The sequence below is a fragment of the Adiantum capillus-veneris genome, chromosome 20 (genome assembly GCF_014529385.1).
Source record: "Adiantum capillus-veneris isolate H3 chromosome 20, ASM1452938v2, whole genome shotgun sequence".
Classification (NCBI taxonomy): Eukaryota; Viridiplantae; Streptophyta; class Polypodiopsida; order Polypodiales; family Pteridaceae; genus Adiantum; species Adiantum capillus-veneris.
This window is the reverse complement of record NC_140950.1, coordinates 30,446,998-30,469,192: the sequence shown is the minus strand read 5'-3', so window position 1 is coordinate 30,469,192 and position 22,195 is coordinate 30,446,998. Positions and strand designations below refer to the sequence as shown.

Here is a 22,195-nt window from a genome sequence, read left to right as displayed (position 1 = left end):
CCTAAGTCCTTGACTCCCCTAGGTCAGGCCGTGCCCTCTAGCCCTTGGCTTGACATTACTGTCCCCTTGGAGAAGCGTTTTCATCCTCAAAAACACAAGTGGTAGTATCTTCATAATAACACTAATGTTTTTTTTGTTGACATCCCATACGCGAGCCAATTTTCCATTGATACTTGGTGCAGTGAGGAGGTTCAATGAAACCAAGAGAAACATCTTGATTTTCAACATTGTTGTTCTTTTGCAACCACTTGTATCTAAATGGTAACTCAATTTATAACTCACTTGAGTACTTTAAAGGAGTAACCACAACTAAGAGGTGTCTAAAGGCATAACCAGTTTTCAAACTTTCTGAAGGTACTAGAATAATGCAAGAAACCTTGGCGCAACTTTCCATGAAGTTGTGAGCTAGATTTCCAACTCGCGTGAGTATCTTGAAAAGTTCATAGCTACTAAGGGATAGAATAGGGAGTGTCCTCATGTCAGACTTCTGAAACATTTTGGAACACACAAAAAACTACATGTTCACTCCTAATGTAGGTTACATGCCAACATACTTTGTCAGCACACTACTAAGTCCTTGACTTATGTAACTATTGAAATGGTATCCAAACCCACCACAATAGATGCTCACAGTTGAAAACCTAGCCGATGAAAATTCTTGAATAGGGAGAGAATTTCCCATTCAGAATGCGTTGTGCTAATGTATGCGCTTAGCAGATCCTTTAGCAAAGAATACGTGTAAGCTGCCCATCCAACACGAGATGAATAACAACAATAAGAGTGAGGTACTTTTCCCCAACCACTTACAAACAGTTGTCCGAGATGATTGTAAATGGGGTTCACCATATCGTACAACCTTGCTGAGGAATCAACAATCTCTTGAAGAACCATCTTGGTTATCTTGGAAGATCCACAAGCACGTACCCAAACCGAGCCATGACCTCTATTGGTGATCGATAGACCCAAAAGTAATCTCATAGAGATACTGCACATAGAGTACAAAAATGCTTCATAAGCAACTGATGTGATGAAAAACGGATCCGAACCTGTATATCCATGGTCATCTTTACCAATACTGATGGAAAATGTGATGCTCGTAGCACACATTAAAGATGATTGTAAATAGTTCTGAAAAGAAACTAAATACTGTCTGCTGCAATCATTTGCAAGCCTTGCTAAAACATTTGAACCATAATAGAAGGTGAAACGTTAATCACTTCTAGGGGCAAACAATGAAACTTTTCATTAACAACTCAGAGCCTTTCTATATGTATAAACAACCATATGTAATGTTGTTTTGCAGTACTTTGTACATGAACAAGTCATTCTAAGTATCCGATAATTTGTTTTCCACCGAAATTGATCTTGATACGTTGTGCTGAAACTGGTCTAGAAAACAGATTCGACCATCACCTAGGGACTTTGTCGTGACACATACTTGAAATAGGGAGAGCCAGTGCCAGTCCCATTGACTCATATTCTCCACATGTGGAATGCATCTCATGTAAGAATGTCTGAAAAAAGAACATCCTTCAAGTACAAGATGTACTTGTGCGTGGAGGTAACTACAAACACTCTACAACGAGAGTGAGAGGAACCCTCATTAGCCTTGCTCCACACTGGCTAAACTGAACTCCTTGAGTTCCTAGACCATGTTGAATCCCATGTGACAACATGTGCCAAATAAACCCTACAAATGGGTCTATAATTGCATAATGCAAAAACTTATTTTGGACACTACGGCCCCAAATCTTGGCTCTTACATGACCTTGTCATCTCTTTGAAGAGGAAAAATGGATGACAACATAGTTTATGCATCCTATGTAGAAAAAGAAAACCAAAAAACATAAAACCAAAGTAGATGCATACCTGGAGGGTGAACATAGTGTTCACTTATTTGTAGGTATCTGTCAAAATTTCCCGCCTGCAAAGGCCTAGAAACACTAATTGAAAATTAGTAAAATGCAAGTAGTATAGCATATGATTTCACATGTAACCTCGGGTGTTGCCTTTGCAAATCAGACCCCTTGGTTAAAGAAACATTGTCAAATGTTGCATGAAAACTGCTCAACGAGCAGCTGGCCCTTGGCCCTTGTCTGTGACCCCCGTTGGGTTTTCCCTCGGCATTTTATCACTTTTGAAGTTGAAATGTTTCCACTATCCCTTGGCAGTTTGTGGACTTCTTTCCTTGAAACTGCAAGTGTGAAGGTTCCAAGAATGGACCATCAAAGCTTACTAAGTGATTTAGTAATCATGTGCTGGGTCTTACCCCAAATTGTACTCATATAAGCACTCTTAGTGCTAATAGGAGCTCCACTCAAATTGGAGTCGTATGCACAACTAGATCTTTCTCGCACCCAAAAATCCAAAATGTGGGGTTTTTGTGAGTAGTCGTACGGTCTAAATGTTGGCTTTATCCTTACACCTTGGTAGAGATAAGCTCGGACGAGTTTAAAATGTTCAAAAACTCAACTTGACTTGCACACTTAAAGTGTGGAGTGCGAAAATAATGTCCAAAAATCACTAATGCAAGACTCTTGCTTGTCCAGTTACAAACAGATGGCTCTTAGCCATGCCCAAAGAGGTGGTAAGTGATGGCTCTTAGCCCTTCCTGTTGGCTCATAGCCCTTCCTGTTATCGTGTAATGGAAATGGCCTATGAACTTTGAGAGTAGCGGAATTAGGAAATAGGTGAAGCGCTTTTGAGAGATTAGTTTGTGAGCATAGCGGGTGAATTTAATTGATGGTAGCAACATAAACATGGTACTTAGTTAACTTGTCATGAACAATACTTTTCCAAGAGAGAGAGAGAGAGAGAGAGAACATGACAATAGTTGAGGACCGGATTTATATGGAGCCGGTCCCCCCTCCAATAGGCATTTGTATTATAGTTTCTCCCATCAAGAGAGAATTTGTATTGTAGTTTCTCTCTCACAACCAGAAAGGTTACCTGGAGGTGTTGCTTGTACTCTTTAAGAGAATTTGGATGGCCTGAAGATTGTTGTCCATCATGATTTTGAATGAGTCTGGAGCATTTGTCATGCCAAAACTCGTAAATTATCAAATAGATCTTCTACCCGTGGCACGGGAAATCTATTTTTTGATAGTGATCTTATTTAGTGCCCTATAGTCGACACACATGTGATATGTGTTGTCTTTCTTCTGTACTAATGGCAATGGTGAACCAAGTGGAGAGGAGCTAGACCTCACCATCCCTTTTTCCACCAATTCATGCACTTGCGTCATGATGTCCTCTTGTTGAGCTTGTGCAACTCGATAAGGAGGCTTGTTAGGTAGTGAGCTTCCTGTTAGGAGCTCAATTGCATGGTCATCATCCCTCATTTTAGAGGTATCTCACTAGGGATGTCATCAATGAAAACATCTTGGGATCCATTTAGGAAATTAGAAAACTCTAATTCCTCTTGATTCCCTTTATTGCAAGGATATGGTGTTTCCCGACTCATTAGCATCTATGTACATGCTCTTTTCCTTGCAGGTGAAGTAGATTCTTCTCTCAAGGAAATTCATGTTGGAAGCCATGCGGTTAAACCATGGTGCCCCAACGATAACATTCTCATATTTGAGAGGGGAGATGAAGAAATTATTTTTGTCCACATAGCTTTGGATATGAAGCCTCATTTTTTCAATTAAGGAAGTAAACCGAGATGTCTTGTCCCTTGATAGATCCATCGGATTTTAATGTATCTCCCATCTCATGGGTTTGTATGCCTAGCTTGGTGGTCAACTCTGTGGATATAAAGTTGTGAGTTGAACCAGGGTCAAACAAAATAAAGGCATCATGCTCTTTGATCTTTTCCCAAGCATAGGAAAGTAGAAATCCTTGGCAATGAGCATCCTCTTTTGGAGCTTCAAACATAGAGGCTCTAGGAGTCTCATTGCGAGAAATTCTCTTGGGGTAAGGACGATAACCATGGCCTTGCTCCCCACACTTAAAACATTTTGTGGTCCTTACAAAAGATTCTAGCTCTTTAGGAGAGAGTTTATATTTACCTTTGTAAACTCCCTTCTCCTTGGATCGATTGTTGTTGTTGTTGGAATAGCCTTGGTAGGAAAGACAGGCTTCTAAAAAGAAACTCGCGATGGTAAGCAGCGATGAAGGAAGAAGCCGACGACACCTCACGTGCTATAGACCTCCACGACACAAGTGCAAGAAGCAAGGAATGAAGCCCTGGTCCGTGCGAACGTAGAGAGTCCGCTAGTGATGGATTTTTTGTAGGTCGATTATCAACCTTCACCCGCTCCAAGGGCCCCTGCACACAAGTTCCGACTTTGATCTCCTCGCTTGCTTGGCGGCCCTGCCCATGGTCTTCCCCCTTTTCTTGCAAGAGTCTCTTGTCCATGGCCCATATTCTCCCATATATATATATATATATATATATATATATATATATATATATATATATATATATATATATATATATATATATATATATATATATAGAGAGAGAGAGAGAGAGAGAGAGAGAGAGAGAGAGAGAGAGAGAGAGAGAGAGACCATGCATAACTCATGCAATCAATCTCCTTGCCCCCTCCATGGCTCCTCCCTTCCACCTGGCTCTGAATCCAATGAAAGACCGAGGGGAGACTGAACTCTGGATCCTCCTCACAACCAACCTATTATAGGAGATCCCATGGCCCTTTGCCCTAAACGGATCCCCTGTCCACACCTTCAGTCCGGTCATTGGCCTAAGTCCTTGACTCTCCTAGGTCGCGCCCTGCCCTCTAGCCCTTGGCCTGACACATTTACAATAGTAGCTCTTTACCCTAAACCCTAAACGATGACTACATTAACGTACTTGTATATACTTAAACATACTTAATTTTAGAGAGTATGTAATTGTATATACTCAAACTATAGGGAGGTCGGTACGTATATACTTGTTTATGCATGTACTAAGGCACTGAGTACGGGAGCATAGCACCCGAAGGTTAAACACTTCCTCTTGGGTATAGTCCTTTTTTAATCGTGGCATTGCGGTCATCATGCATGGATTACCACAACGTACCTTTGATTTTACCATGGTTGAGACTGTGATGATATCTAAAGAGATGCCACTTGACCTTGGCACTACTAGTCCCTACTTAGGTCTACTAGTATGTATATGTATCCACGTTCTTATGTGCATATATAATTGTGTACGTATACATAGATGAGTGAGTAGGGGGGGAAAGCTAAATCTCATATTGCTCTCTATAATTTGGCTCTTCTTTTCGTTGGTTCACATCTAGGTGGGCTCTCACCCCGGGTGGACATCGCCTCCAGTGAAACCGAGTCTAGAGGCGGTGAGACCAAGCAAAGAAATTAAGATTATTTGAGGCTAGTTAATCCTAAACCAATATGTTATTTTTTTTAATTGCAGGCATTAATAGATCCAAATCTACAACGGGCTATCTCTTTACAGGACCAGTACTTCCGTTCGACGGATGCATTGTTTGGCCGGTACAGTCCGCAGAAGCTTGTGACCTACGGTTTTTCTTCGTAGTCCATGCCATGGGAGATTCAGGTAGGGACTCCTTACATCCAGAGTATCACATCGACGGCACCTCAGTCTACGGCCCCTTCTTACCATCCTACTCTCCTTCCATCGTAGGGTCCCTCTCCCATGGCATCACAAGGTCCCACTCCCATGACATTGCAGGGTCCTACGCCACTCCATTCCACTTCTACTTCGCCAGCATCGTCTACACACTTCTTCTAGTGGCACGCATTGATGCTCATCTCAAGGCAGCAAGCATCGAGAGAGACGAAGCGGCGGGGGATCTTGGGGCTTTGCTTTTTTTTGTCGTGGAGGAGACATAGTCCCTTATTTCAGAGCGTGTTTTGCAGGCTGATGCAAAGGATGAGGATACTCATGCACCCATGTCAAACATGCATGGAATCTACTACAGGGTAAAGTATGATGGGAAGGTGGACTTACACAGTGTAAAATATGTCGAACATGCGTTCATGAGCCAGTAAGTCATCACACATGTCAAGTATGCCGCGTTTTTGCGGCATACCCTACCTTCTTTCTCTCCGCCATCGCCATAGCTTCAAGCTCCCTCCCCCCTCCTACACCCTCTCTCTCTCTCTCTCTCTCTCTCTCTCTCTCTCTCTCTCCTACTACACCTCCTACACGCTCACTGTCTCTCTCCCACAAACACAACATGCACCTGCACACGCACACGCACACACACATTTGGTTCAAAGAGGAGCTTCGGTTCATTTGTGACGTTTGCGATAGATAAATAGAGAAATAGAGGAAAAGAGGGAAAGAGAAAGGTAGAGGGAGAGGACTAGAAATAGAGAAATAGAGGAAAAGAGGGAAAGAGAAAGATAGAGGGAGAGGACTAGAAATAGAGAAAGAGAGAGAGAGAGAGAGAGAGAGAGAGAGAGAGAGAGAGAGAGAGAGAGAGAGAGAGAGAGAGAGATAGAGAGAGAGAGAGAGAGATAGAGAAATAGAGGAAAAGACGGAAAGAGATAGATAGAGGGAGAGAGGGATAGAGATAGATAAAGAGAGATAGAGAGATAGAGGGAGACATGGAAAGAGAGAGAGAGAGAGAGAGAGAGAGAGAGAGAGAGTTCTATTTATCATCCTTGGAGGTCAAATATGACCTATGGGACTAAATGAACATGTGACATGGTGTGAGTGGAGGTCAGAAGTGACTCTCCATGCTCAAAAATGGTTGAAATGAGCGTCGCAATAGAGAGTCCACATCATGGTTGGGAGAGGAAGGTATGTAAGGAGAGCTCATGGTTGAATATATGGTGAAAAGAGGACCTAATGTGGTCAAAAGCTGATCACTCAAGTAGTGTGTGGTACTCACTCTCTCGCACTTGACAAGGGGCATAATGTGCAAAGTCGATGAGACTCCTCTCCAGTGGCCCAACATCCTGTCTCGCAAAGTAGAGAATGGAAGCTAAGACAAATAAAGGCAATGGTGCGGATCACACTTAACGGGATGGGCTCAAGGATGTAGGGATGGTTTTGGTTACCTCATTCGGAGAAGAAGAGAGATTTGAGTTTGGGGCAATGTGTGTGGTGTAATGGCTGAAGCCAGAACCTTCGGATTTCTCCCAAGCCGTGATACATTGGCATTGTAAGAAGTCCTCATTAACTTGGGAGTTGATTGACGCATCCTTGTAAGTGACATGCATCCCATCTTCCAAACCATTTCTTGATGTCAAGCATCCACCCCGAACTTAGTATTTTTGTCTTGTATGTCTTTTGGGCCTTCTGACTTGCTTCATATGCGATTCTAGGAAATGGATACAAAGGACTACGTTGTGTCTTAAGCATGTACTCCACAACCCTTTTCATACCCACTGAGACCTCAATGGGAAGCGATCCAAACTCAAGAAGTAAGAGCATGTAGAGTGTTTGTGTCTTGACTTGGAGAAAGTTGGTGAGAAAATGCTTTTGGACATTCTCAAACTCTTTCCAAGTAGACTTTCAATGCTACCACCCCACACCTCCACTCCATAAAAAAGCACCGATGTCACCAACGTGTCAAAGAGATAGTTTTTGATGTTGAGATGTAGAGAGAAAGAGAGAGAGACAAGACAAGAGACACACCATATACGCTCCCAAAGACTGATTCATATTGAGGACAAAATACAAATATATAGGTGAGACCAAGTTCAGTAGAGTGAGCCATATATAGCTCCAACACCCCCACTCAAACAAAGGTCTCTAGCTTTTGATGAAAAAACCCTTGGGGAGTTCAAGGGAAAAACCCAAGCCCCTATACAATGTGAAATATGAACCATCGGTGATGATGTGAAAGTGAATTGTGCATCTATGTACAAATATTCAAGTGACTTAGATATCACAAGGTGCAAATGTGGAGTGTGCATAGTGCATGATACCTAAAAGATTACAATGTCATATGTACAAAGCTATTACAATAGAAAAGAAGCTAATCTAGAAAGAGTGAGGCCGAAGCAACTCCAAGCTCCGAGCGCAAGAGGATGAAACGTGAATCATTGAGGCCTTTCGTCAAAATGTTTGCAATCATCTGGTCACTTGGACAGTGTTCAACCATAATGGTTCCCTTGTGTACTTCATACCTGACATAATGATAATGGACAGCAATGTGCTTTGACTTATTATGTTGAACATAGTCTTTTGCAAGACTAATAGCACTTTGGTTGTCACACCGCAAGGGTGTGCTAGAAAGAGGAGAGTGACCAATATCAACCAGCATTTGTCGAAGCCAAATCAACTCACGAGCTGCAAGTGATGCCGCAACATATTCTGACTCAGTCGTAGAAACTGCAACACAACGTTGTTTCTTGCTGGTCCAAGAAACAAAACAACCATTTATAAAGAAGCAATTTCCACTAGTAGATTGCATAGATAAATGTGAGCTTGCCCAGTCTGCATCTGTGTAACCCAAAAGAGAAAGAGATTGCATAGAATCCGATGTGAGTTGTCGTCGATAGACTAAACCAAAATCTGTAGTGCCTTTCAAGTATTTCAATACACGCTTTGCAGTAGACCAATGCTTAAGACAAGGACATCCAAGATGTTGTCCAAGATAGTTAGCAGCAAACAAAATATCAGGACGAGTGTTCATGCCAACAAACTGAAGACATCCAATCAAGTTAGCATAAGGTTGATTTGTGACAAGTTGACCGCCATTGTCAGAAGTATTCTTCGTAGAGCTCGCAAGACAAGGTGTGTTAGCTGAATGTGCAGATTTCATACCAAATTTTTGAATAGTATCTGCAATAAACTTTGACTGTCGAAGGAATAAAATACCTTTTGTACGGTTCCGTTGGATTTGAATGCCAAGACAAGAGTGAATCTCTCCAAGATCCACCATATCGAATGCAGAAGACAATAACTTTTTCACTTGCTGAAGAAATCCCAAATCATTGGAAACAAGGATGGTATCATCCACATAAAGAGCAAGAATCACAAAACTGCTACCTTGGCGTTTTATGTATAAGTTGGGGTCTGACGAGCAAGAGATGAATCCTTTAGAGGTGAGAAAAAGATCAAATTTTGTATACCAGGCTCGCGAAGCTTGTTTGAGACCATATAGTGCCTTATGGAGTTGAGCAACAAGGTCTTCTTTACCTGGAATAACAAACCCTTCTGGTTGTTCCATATAAATTTCCTCTTCCAAGTCACCATTAAGAAAAGCAGTTCGCACATCCATTTGATGAGCTTCTAAATCAAATTGAACAGCAAATGCCAATAAAACTCGAACACTTGTAATGCAAACAACTGGTGAAAAAGTCTCTTGATAATCAACACCAGCTACTTGGGAGTAACCTTTTGCAACTAAACGCGCCTTGAACTTGTCAAAAGATCCATCTGCTTTTACTTTTGTTTTATACACCCACTTACATTTAATAGCTGTACGACCAGGAGGTAATTCAGTTAGTATCCATGTACCTTTAGAGATAAGAGAATCGTACTCTGTTTCCATAGCCTCTTGCCATTGATCCTTTTGTGGTGAAGAGATAGCTTCATCATAAGTAACGGGATCTTCAGAAGTAGAAAAAGCATTATTAGCAATATCGTCATCATAAACATGACATGAGCCATGTTCAAAATCAATAGGCAGATCAACAAAAATATCAATATCATCATTGGAAACATTTGGAATGGATGGTTGTGAGGAGGAAAGTTGCTCTATAGGAAGAGTTTCATCTTCTGAAAGAAATGTAAAAGCCTGAAGCAATGATTTAGTATCATCAGAATCATCCATGGACCATGAGCCTCCCATAAGCTGTTCGTTAAAAGTAGCATCACGATTCACAATTACTTTCTTGGAGGAAGGGTCATAGAATTTGTAGCCTTTGGAAGTGTCAAAATATCCAATAAAAATAACTTTAAGACCAGGAGCATAAAGCTTTGTTCGTGTTTCTTTGGGAACATGAATATAAGCAATACATCCAAACGTTCGAAAATGAGATACAGAAGGAATGTCACCTGTCTATGCTGTGATGGGTATCTTACCAGAGGGTGCAGTAGTAGGAAGATGATTCTGAATAAATGTTGCTGTCAAAGTAGCTTCAGCCCAGAAAACACGAGATAATCCAGAATGAATCAGCATACATCTTACAGCATTGAGCATAGTGCGATTCTTTCGTTCAGCAACACCATTCTGTTGAGGCGAATATGGAATAGTGTGTTCAGCAATACATCTTACAGCATACAGAATGAATCAGCATACATCTTACAGCATTGAGAATAGTGCGATTCTTTCGTTCAGCAACACCATTCTGTTGAGGCGAATATGGAATAGTGTGTTCATGATGAATTCCACTGTCAGCACAGTAACTCACAAACTCTCGAGAAACATATTCGCCTCCATTGTCACTACGAAGCTTCTTAAGGCGAAGACCAGTTTGAAGTTCCGCAGCCTTGTGGAATTGTTTGAAAACAGATAAGGCTTCAGATTTTTGTCTAAGTAGAAATACAGTCGTATACCTTGAGAAATCATCAATGAAAGTAATGAAGTAGCGATATTGTGATCTCGAAGAAGGTAGAGGTCCACATATATCAGTATGAACAAGATCCAATATTTCATGAGAATGAGTTGTATTTGAAAGAGGAAAGGGTTTACGATTGTGTTTCCCAAGAGCACAAAATTCACAAATTCCCATATGGGGATGGGCTTTAAGATCCATGCCATGAACAAGATCACGACGTTGAAGATCAAGGAGTTTTGAGAAATCAGCATGAACAAAACGGTGATGCCATACTTTGCAATCATGATCACCTGGAGCAGTGACAATATTTGCTACAACATCGTTGAGAGAGAGTTCAAACAAATTACCGTTTCGAGGAGCAGTGGCTATAGTCTGTCCATCTTTCTCAATTCGGCATTTGGTATGATCAAATCCAACAAACAGACCAAGATCAACAAGTCTAGCAACTGAAAGAAGATTACGTTGAAGATCTGGTACATGTAATACTCCTCGCAAAATTCGAGTGGAAGAAGATAAGGTACCAAGATATAAGTCTCCAATACCCTTTACTTGACAAGTAGTATCATCAGCAAGATAAACAACACGTTGAACTGGCAGTGGATGATAGTTATGGAGCCACTTAGACTGATATGTCATATTTCCTGTAGCACCAGAATCGACAATAAAAAGTGATCCATCACGTACATGAAGTATTCTTTCTGGAGCAACTGAACATAGGACGCAGCTTGTTTCTGGTACAATGTTGTTTCGATGTTCAGTAGCATATGCTCTATTCCGATCTGTGTCGAATCGACGTTTATAGCACATATGAGTGGGATGATCATATCGTCCACAATATTCACAAGAAGAAGAAGAAGAGTCTCTAGATAAACGTGGTTGTTTTGTGGTAATATTGTGTTCTTCATCATATTGACGTGCCCAACAATCATCTTCAGTATGGCCATTTCTGCTGCAGTAAGAACATTGCTTATTGGGAAATTTGAGACGAGAGAAAATATTACCGCAACGGCCACCTCTGCGGTTTCCTCGTTGAAATGGACGCCTTCGAGCATAAAAAGCACGTTCCATCTGTTGTGACTCAGTCTCCTCTTGTGAAATCATAGCTGTATCGTGACCAGCATTCCGACGTTCTTGACGTTGAGAGTATTCAATTAAAGACATGCAAGCTTGGTCGAAATCAAGACCATCTTTATTAGAGAGAATAGTAACAATGTTATCATAAGAAGAGTCCTTCACCATATCAAGGAGAAGTGTAATCAGTTGCTTTTGTGGAACAGGATCACCGGCAGCAGCAAGTTGATTAATAATAGATTTGAAAGACTCAATATGTCCCGTCATGGCAGTACCAACTTCATATTGTAACTTGTTAAGCAACCCTCTCAAATAAAGTATTTCTGTAACAGATTTCTTCTGAAAGTTTGCAATAGGGTACTTCCATACGTCATGGGAAGTAGGCAGTTCATACATATCAAGCAAAAGGGAATCAGTAAGAGTAGAAAGAATATACGGACGAGCTGCTTTATCACGTCGTTGCCAATCCGTATAGGCAACATTCCAATCTTGAAATATAGGTCCTTCAGTGATAAGCACATTATCATTATCCGTATCAACAGGCTGAGACGGACAAACACGATTTCCAAGAACAACATCGGAGAGTTCATCGCCTTCAAGAATTAACAACATCTTTACTTTCCAGCCTGGAAATCCTTGACCTTGGAAAGGAGGAACAGAACGCTGGCCAGAAGGAAAGCCGTTGACGAGAATATTCATAGCCATATCTTGTTGCGAGAAGACGTATAAGATAAGATCGCAGAATCTGCACACCATATATGGTGAAGGCCGCAATTGAGAATGAGAGAGATATGAGTACTGCATTTTGTCAACGATAAACGTAAGAAGGATGCTCAAGGAACGTCCAAAGATGTGAGAGACGTCACCCAAAAAAGACAGGGTAAAGGAGACGTTAATAATAAACGAGTCCTCAAAATAGAGTGGCGTGAGACGCAAGATTGACGGCCACAATACGAATAGCAAAAAGCTAAATATTCTCAAAAAAGTTAACGCCAAAATAAGAAAAACGATCGCGGACGCTTCACGAAGAAGTAGGACGAAGAAAGCTGCGTCAAGCTCTATTGCAGTAAAAACAGCATAACTTTCTGTTGCGAACTCCGATTGACGCAAACCTAGAACTCAAATCGAAGAGCTCGAGGAGACGAACAAGTTTTGGATGAAAAGTGCCATTGCGCTACGCTCCATCGCGCTTTTTTCGTTTCTCCAAATTTTGAGCAGAACAGCAAGAAAAATTGAGATGAAGTTCGGGGTGTCATTAACAAGAAAACGTAATCAACGATTAGATTGATTATAAATAAACGCCACAAAAAACACTAATCATATTCTTCTTAACACAAAACAACCACAGTTAACAAGAATCAACGCTCAAAAATAAAATTTGTAACAATTTTGAATCTTACATGCGAATCGCATACACATACTGTTGTCACCATGAATTGAATCGGCGCGTGATCGTTACCGCTCTGATACCATGTTGAGATGTAGAGAGAAAGAGAGAGAGACGAGACAAGAGACACACCATATACGCTCCCAAAGACTGATTCATATTGAGGACAAGATACAAATATATAGGTGAGACCAAGTTCAGTAGAGTGAGCCATATATAGCTCCAACATTTGAGAGCCCAACACTTGATCTCTCCAGCATTGCACACGTTCTCAAATGCATAATAAGCCCTCTTTCCGGCTTCCAAGCGACACATTGCACAATCCTTCCATTTATGATTGGATGGAACCTCAAGGCCAAGGTACTTGAAGCCATCTACCACTTCAAGTTTCTCATTGTTGTATACAATGCATGGATTTTCATCATTGAGGGTCTTTACAAGCATAATCTTGGTTTTGAATCCATTCACGATCAGCCCGCTATGTAGGTAAGAGCATTCCAACACACTCATAAGCTTTTGTGCATCTTCTAAAGTATGTGCCAAGAGCACTACATCATTGGCATAAAGCAAAAGCATGATCACTGCATTTCCAATCTTAACCTCTTCTATGCCTTCTTGCTGCATAAAGTCAAGAACGTCCATGCATTACAATTCATCAATGAGTAGCCGAAAGAGGGTTGGGGAAAGTGGGCATCCTTGTTTGACACCAATTGTGCTTGAAAAAAATTCTGAAATTCCATCTCCCATACGTAATCGGCATATTAGTTTTTGGTAGATGCAAAAAACTATATGCATAAATTTTCTCGGCACTTGAAGGCTTTGCATACGTCTCCAAAGATTTCCTCGCGGTACCATGTCAAAAGCTTTCTTGAAATCCACAAAGCAAAAATATAAACTTTTTCCTTTCAATCGAGACACTTCCATAAGAACTCGAAGAGTGACAAGGTGATCAATAGTGCTATGATGCTTTCAAAAACCTGCTTAGCCAAGCATATGTTTGCCGTTCTTTCCAGCCCATTCACTTATCTTCATCTCCATGATACATCCAAATAGCTTTGCCATCAAGAACCAACCATTATAGTGCGATAGTTATTCACATTGTTTACATCTCCTCCTTTGTGCAAAGGTTTGATCCATTTTGTACTCCAGTCGTGAGGCATGCCATGCTGAAGTGCAAGGTTAAACATATCGCGTATCCAATACCGTGTTTTCTCTCTTGTCCATTCAATCATGTCAGTCTTAAAACCTTAAAGGTCCCCTGTCTTGCGAGTAGCAAGTTTCTCAAGCGTGTGGCATACATCTTCAATGGTAGAGAAGGGAGGCATAAACGGAAGGGAGCTACAACACTCCATCTTATCAACATTGGGTTGCTCATAGAGGTTCTTGCAATGCGTATACATATCCTCAAGAGTCAAGTCACCAAAGCCCTCAACACGCTTGCCTTTTAGATTTTGCCAAAACTTGCCACATGCATGTGCTTTCTCTTGTGCTTAAAGAAGTTGTTTTTTGACTTCCCACCTTCTCCTCTTTTTTTGAACAAGTGCTTTGTATGTGTTTGAAAGTTCCAAGTAAACTTCCTTATCTTTGCTTACATCCAAACTTAGCAAGTATTTTTGAGGTTGACTACATTCCATGTCAAACCATTTCTTCTTGGTGCTACCGTTCTTAGACCTTTTGCAAGATATGTATTTCACCGAAAAGCATTCCTTTGTACGAGAGCAAATTACTTCTTTGAAAACTTTTCATTTTCATTCTAATGTTGGACTCTCTCGATGCTCTATCATGCTTAACATTTGGTCCATCATATCAGCATATATAAGTGCTTGTTTGAAGTCTAGACTTAGATGCAAATGATTCACATCATGATTGGAGGCTACATGCTCAGGTCTTTTACCACACTTGAGGTCAATACATAACATCCTATGATTCGATTCCAGATTCCATTCACGAAGTGTAAAGCTTTGTATGCATTCTAGATTGGCTTCGAAAACAATATATAGTCAATCACGCTATCACCTTTGTTCTTTCTAAATATTGTAAAGTCATTGATGCCTTGCCATAAAGATACACCATTTACAATGAGCATTCCGATACTATTGCACATATGTAGAAGTGGCTTTCCATAGTGATCTAATTCTTTTGCATCATTAGAACTTTGATGATATATTAGTCATTCATTCTTCTTGAAACATGCAACATGTCGACTTGTTGTGTGCCGTGTTGTAACGTATTTGTGCGAGCATTCATGTCTCCAAAGACAATGACTTCACCCTGGTCCTTGTAATGAGCAATGTACTCCTCTAGTTCAACAAAGGGCTGATCTCTATCCATATTCAAGAGAGCATAAAAGTTGGAGTCACAGTGAGAAAAATAGCAACCAGCAATAAACATGAGTTGACCATTTGGTGGACCGATTTTCAGCCATAAGTGGCGTTTATACTTATCTTCTTTGACAATGGAAACATCTTTCAAACCCTTTTTTATCATACATGCTACGCCTCCTTGGCATCTACATTGCTTTGCATTTTTGGCCCACATCAAAGAACACACATTGTATTTGTCAAATCCAAAAATTCATTGCGCATCGTGCTCCCATGTTTCGACAAGAAGTATCACATCGGAGTCATTAGTAAGCTCATCAATGCGAATTCCCGCATTCCATGGATACCTGTTACAATTCCAAAATAATGACGCTCTGCTATCAACAATCGTAGCGACGATTTTAGAGATGTTGGAAAAACAACTACCCTCATACATTTGCGTCGCTATACACGTCACTAGTCTTAAGAACTCTTGTAGTGATTGTTGGTCATGGCCTTTTATGAGCAAGTTTATGTGCAAATTTGTTCATGTTGAGGTTATGGCTTCGACGCATGAGCATCATGATTTTGGAAATTTTCCATTGTTGGTTATGAGGAAGATGTGGTTGGTTGTTAGTGGACATATATTGAGAATAGTTTGTTATGGATAATAGCTTGTTATGGTTGCCAGATCGAATAGGTAGATGCCTTAAATTCAGTTGTTTTTTAAATTCGTTTTGCTTATTGAATTGAGTTTTTTCAGATTCATATTGATGTTTTGTCTTATTTGTTTGGGAAGAGGATAGCTGGTTTCCTCCTTTTGCACATGTTTCGATTGAGCAATTGGAGGGAGCCAGCTATCTTCTTCCCGTAGAGGGCTTGGCTTAGCCCATGGATTTGCGTCCAAGGTGATGGGGTTCAAATCTCCTAGTGATGTCGTTCAAGGTACAAGCATTTTCTACTTTCCTTAAGCTATGTGGTTTGAATGTAAATCTTGACACCTATTTTGATAGATTGTCCATCTAGACAACTTCTTTGAGATTGAGCGACAATTAGATAGTGATATGTTTACGAGCAAAATGTCATTAGTTTGTTTTATTTCCATGATAAAACTCATTTATGTGGTCCATTTTCTCTTTTTTTGGTCTTGCTTTAAGAAAATGGTAGTTTTTTTGGGCTTCTTTAAAAAACCTATTAATCTTTCTTCTTTCCCTTTGAAACCGGTTAAATAAAGAAACCTATTAATTAATCTTTCTTCTTTCCCTTTGAAATCAGTTAAAGGTTGCAAAAACCGGCTAAGGTTTTGGGATGTAGGTATTTTAGTTGGTTTTCATATAGGTTTTGCGCTCTTACTATTTGAGTGCCAGCACTCATTTTAAGTTGTGAGGCCGACTAAATAATAAAGAAAAGGAGAGGAAAATGTTTGAAAAATCTAAAACTTAGGCCTTGTTCAAACTGCTGGTCCAAGTCACCCACCAAGGGAAATCTGTATTTCATGGAGTCCATAGATTGGTGAATTTTTCGAACCGACCACAGAAGCAGGCGGGGCTGTACCCTTTGACGTAAGGCTCCATGAGCGAAAAAGCTATCGCTGCACTTCTCACCCTGAGAGACAGCCCAACATGCGTTCAATCTCTCTGTTTCAGCTTTCTGAACCAAGCCTTAGGCTGGGTTCACAGTAGGCGGCAGCAGGAAAGGTTAGCCTGCTGCCAACGAATCGCAGCCCTGCACGTCAGCCTCCCTGTTCACATCGTGCGGCGGCAATTCTGGAAAATGGTGCTAGCTCGTGGAAGCAAATTTAAAAAAAAGATGTATTCTTCAAACAAATATATTCTTTTGTCTTCTTGTTGCTTCCACCCATCCCCTAAAGTTCACACTGGAAGGCGATAGAAACCACCCATTTTCTCTTCCACCCTTTCCATTGTGAACGTTTAACGATGGAAGACCAAATAATTCATGTCCTCCACTCGGAACATAGCTTTTTGGAGGTTATCTTCCGCCGTGGCGATGTAAACCCACCCTTATGTAGGGATGTATATACATGTGAATGTGCATTTGATGACCATTGAACGTGGTTGATCTGGCTATTTATAGGCGTTGTTTGAATTATTCTAAGGCGGGCGGAATTTTTTCCACCGACGGTCTTGTGGAATCTTGAGCGGAGTGAGGCTGGGTGCGATGCTCGAGATCAAAAGGGGAAGGTTCAGAAGGTTGGTTGTGTGTGTGTGTGTGTGAGAGAGAGAGAGAAAGAGAGAGAGAGAGAGCAGCTGCCTTTTTCCAGCGCTGCCGGGAGGACGATGAGCGGTTCAGAGGTGGCTTGAGAGTTAGTGTATGCAGGCTTTCTATGAGCGGAGCGAGACGAGACGAGAGAGAGAGAGAGAGAGAGAGAGAGAGAGAGGGAGAGAATGTATGTGCGACGTGCGTGATTAATGAGCGACAACTTCGCGATATTGAACCTGCATGCATGGAAGCCCTGCCTCGGCTCGCCTCCGCATGCAAGGAAAGTCGGAGCTGGTGCGATGCGGTACGGCTTGCGCTTATTTGCCATCGTTCCAGAAGGTATGTCCGCCAAATTGCTGCGGCCTGCCTCGCTCTCATCTCATGTCTTTTTTTATCTCCTCTTCTTGTGCATGCGTGTTTTTGCGTGTTTGTGTTTATCCCTGGTTGCCTCGGGCCATGCCACGCAGTGATCCTGCGGCTTGCAGTGGCCAGCCGGTTACCCAACCTGTCAGGTGTCTGTGAATCATGCCTTATTGATTTGACTTTGATTAGATGGTTGAAGGCAGGAAGTGAGGAAACCCGCTCGTTGCCCTCAAGACCCCGTGTTTTAGGCTAGATAGTGCTCACTGCTGAGGGTTGCGCCAGGCCTGGAATGACAAGTCGTGACGACTGTGAATCAGGCAGGTTCCTGCGCTGGAGCCTGGGTCACTGGCCGGTGAGGTAGAACAAGACAAAATTTCAAAGCTTTCTAGACATGACATTGGACAAGACGTTTATAGTAATACATTATACATCCCGTTAATGCTTATCCGAACCTCATGCGACAAGCCTCTAAAACCCCGGTGGGGGCAGCAACATAGAACGGATGGCCTGCCAGCTCATTAATGGGCCAGCGAATCCTGGAGTGGCCCGGCTATGCTGTTGTTGCATGTCTGTCTGTGAAAGAGGCAGCTTCCTTCATGGGGACTAGCATGAAAATGAGCGAGCGCTTATAATGATGATTCGCAGGCGAGAGTCGATTATGATAAAGAGAGGGCGAGCCACGGGCCGGGCCGGGCAAGCCAAAGAAGAGCAGGAAGAAGAGGAGGAGGAGGAGGAGGCTGAGCCACCGGTGATCACTACAGTAGGGGGCGCTGTTCTCAGTGCGCCTGCAGGACAGGAGCCGTCAGGACGCACTACAGCTGCCCCATCTTGCTTTCGCGGGGTCCGGCAGCGCAGCTGGGGCAAATGGGTTTCCGAGATTCGTGCCCCTCGCAAGAAGACTCGCATCTGGCTAGGTTCCTTTGCCACGCCAGAAATGGCAGCTCGCGCTTACGACGTGGCCGCCCTCTCTCTCAAAGGCTCCTCTGCTCATCTCAATTTCCCCGACTCTCACCTCCGCTACGGTCCGCTGGCCGATCTCTCCCCCAAAAGTATCCAGGCCGCTGCCGCCGCTGCCGCTGCAGCGCCTCTGCACGCCTTCCCGCCCCCGCTCCCAAGCTGCTGTGATCAGCCCCAAATAGCCCCCCTCACGCCAGCTAAGTGTGAGATGCAAGATGCAGCAGACCACAAGGCAGCCAGCAGCGCAGAATTAACAAACCCTTCGCAGCATGTATATCTTGACTCATTCGCCGACTGTGGCACCACTGCTACAGGGAAGGCCGCTACAGAGCGCAGTGCGATACCATCCCGGACAAGCAGCGCTAGCGCTGCAGCAGTTGAGGCAGCAGCCAGTTCTGGCGCCTACAGAACCCATTCACTGGACTTGGAAGAGTATTTCGATATTGCGGACACCATAGACGGCGCTGTGGTGCCTGCTGCTTTGTGTAATAATATTATGCCAAGCGAGCCCGCTGCATCCTGCTCTACGCGCGCCTTGCTGACAGACGACTCTTGGGTGGAGGTAGATTTGCTGTGGCACTTCGATGGCACCTGACAACGTCATGACTGCAGAGGCTGTGCGCCACAGTACTAACTCCATACAGCTGTCTCTCTGAGTGACACTGCACGTAGCTGCCACTTTATTGTCTGTCTCTAAACTCCCGAGCGCGCCCACACACTGTATCTAGTCATCCGAATTAATTAGCGGCAGCCAGCCAGCTTCTACTCTACTCTCGCTCCAGGCGAAGATCGACAGTACTTATGTTATTTTTCGTGATTTCTCTCGCTTGCAAATAAATTGACAAAAATTGGCAAATTTGTGGACATTGCCTGTTGAATGTTAATTGGCCGAAACAGAATCTGAATTGTTGATGAGATATTGGTTCTACTGTTTCTGTTTTTAGTTTCTGTTGTGTGTAATTCACTGTCACGTCACCTTCTACAAGAGCAGCATGCACACAAGAAGATTTATAAATTTTCTCATGTAGGACAATGGAATCTTTTTCAGTGTTTTTCATACAATGCATAACATCATGAGCTTCTGCTCGAGAGGCACTGCATACCTATCTAGGTAAGATTGGGGGACCACCCCCCCCCCCCCCCCCCCCCCCCCCACCGGGCCGACGGTCCCCTGCCCCCAATCGTACCTAGCTAGGTATGCGGTGCCTCCCTCGCAGCATCTCATGATGTTGAGGTAAGTCTCAATGTGAGAATTATTGTGAGAATCTGTCCAAAACTTCTTGTGTGCAGTGAAAGGCCTGTCGACTGATGAGCTGCGCCTGGGTGGAAGCGAAGTACTGTCAGTTGCATTCTTTTGGTAGCTTGTCACACGACCGGTAGTGGACGACAGGACCGTGGACGTGTCTACTAGCTAATATTGCTAGGTAAGCAACACACATCATCCTGCTGCGCCTATTGGAATTTATGCTCAATGCCTTACAACAACATATAATTAACCCTTTTCTTGTGCATAGTGTGATCAAAGTCTAATGACAATATTGATGCCTACGTTTGGATTGGATGAACCTTTGTGCCTTGGAACGACCTTTTAAAACAAGAAACAGTATTACAGGTTAGCTTCCTAGCTATTTATTTGCAATGTGTGAAGTTCACAAGAAGATTTAGAAATTTTCTCATGTAGGAAAACGGAGTCTTTTTCTGTGTATTTTATACAATGCATAACATCATGAGCTTTTGTTCGAGAGGCATAGCTAGGTACGATTGGAGGCAACAGGGAACCCGGTCCCCCCCCTCCATTGGACCGGCGGACTCCTGCCCCCAATCGCACCTAGCTAGGTATGCAGTGCCTCCCTTAGAGAAGCTCATGATGTTGAGGTAAGTCATAATGTGGGAAATATTGTGAGAATTTGTCCAAAACTTATTGTGGATAGGTTTGTCATATTGGTTGATGTTCATTTTCCCTTATACATTGCGTCTTCATCAATCTTTTCATACTAAAATGGATGATGTGAGCTTTTATGTGGGCTTGTGTACTTATGGCGAGATGAGCCACATATAATGTAACATGAGATCCTTAAACATATATGGTCTATAATCCATCCTCTAAAGTTTTATAGAAGGCTCTTTCAGTGAGCACGTCCATGTACATGCCTTTCAACCTCCAAGAAAAAGTTTTCCTTTTTTATCTAGAAACTCACCAAGTATTAATTATGGGCCTAAAGACATTAGCAAAACAAGTCCTCATGAAAGCATTGCTCCTCAAAACTATATCACACAGGGTTTTCAATGAAGACTGAACCGTGCAATTGATGATGGGTAACAAGGGCACGGTTTTGGTGACAACAGGCGTTGGCGGACGAGTTTACTTTCTAGGGCCTAGTTTACTTTTGCTTGCGCTTGCACACTTTGTCATGCTGCGAAGTGGAGGGTTGGTTAGCCAAACCCGTGGTTAGCACACCAACATGCCATTGTGGAGGGAGCAAGTTCGAGGCCACACTGGAAAATGAGGAAGTCAATGATGTCAACATTTTATGCACCATGCATCCCCCTTGAGATCCGTGCAAATCCCTGTCTGTCGTCGATCCCACCCATGTGCTATAGCGTAGTGGAGCATCCCTATACTCAAAGAAGAATCCTTTATAACTCATCATGCATTACCTAAAAGGCTTTAACTATCACGAGTAATTAGACTTTGTAGTGTTTTAGGTTAGCTAGAGAGGAATAAAGACTATCTGAAGACAATAAACTTTTCAATAACTATTTCTTGCGAAAAGAATTCAATGCGTTCTTTGCTTTTTATACAATAAAATATACAATTATGTATAGTCTCGAAGAAATCCTTTTAGATGGTTGAATGCAAGCTTAAACCTAAGTAGCAAACTTGAGTCGATGTCTTTGTGAGTAGCCTAATTAGAAGAATTTCAAAAAAAGTGAATGTATATTTGCAACAATCTTGAGAACGAAGCATTTGCGTACAATTGCATACCGTTAATTGGCATCTTCAAGTCTGAGCCTCAACAAGAATCACTACATATATGTCCCAAAACATGATTGTATCATTTCTCGAGTAACATAAAGCCATATATAGGTAGCTATTCAATTTAGTATTGACAAGGGATACCTTTTCCCAAGAAGAAAACAAATAGGTACTTGACAACACGATGTTTGAAACAACTTTCTCACTCAGAAATATCAAGAGCCAATATCTCACTTAGATATGGGTACGATTATAAGTTTATAATCACTTAGACATGGGTAGGATTATAAGTTTATACTCACGTAGACATGGGTGCGGTTATAAGTTTATATGTATGTATGAGATCAAAATTAAATATTGTTGTGAATTTGTATACACATCACATATAATATAGCCACATATTTTTATGTATATATATACATGCACTATACACGCACATACATACATACACATATTTAGAAATCAAACTAG

The 22,195-nt window shown here is 42.1% G+C and overlaps 1 protein-coding gene across 3 annotated transcripts in view; it reads left to right on the top strand.

The window, feature by feature from the left end:
- Nucleotides 1-17,425: 17,425 nt before the first annotated feature.
- The window catches only part of LOC147432309 (uncharacterized), a 109,491-nt gene continuing 104,721 nt past the window's right edge, over nucleotides 17,426-22,195 (top strand). For 2 of the 3 annotated variants that reach the window (XM_086492271.1, XM_086492272.1), the window contains exons 1-2: nucleotides 18,228-20,171; nucleotides 20,262-20,359. In XM_086492271.1, the coding sequence (XP_086348397.1) occupies nucleotides 18,422-19,342 (921 nt within the window). In that variant the 5' untranslated portion in view covers nucleotides 18,228-18,421 and the 3' untranslated portion in view covers nucleotides 19,343-20,171; nucleotides 20,262-20,359. Of the gene's footprint in view, nucleotides 17,767-18,227; nucleotides 20,172-20,261; nucleotides 20,360-22,195 lie in introns of those variants that run through there. The other variant, XR_015185531.1, reaches the window with a different exon arrangement.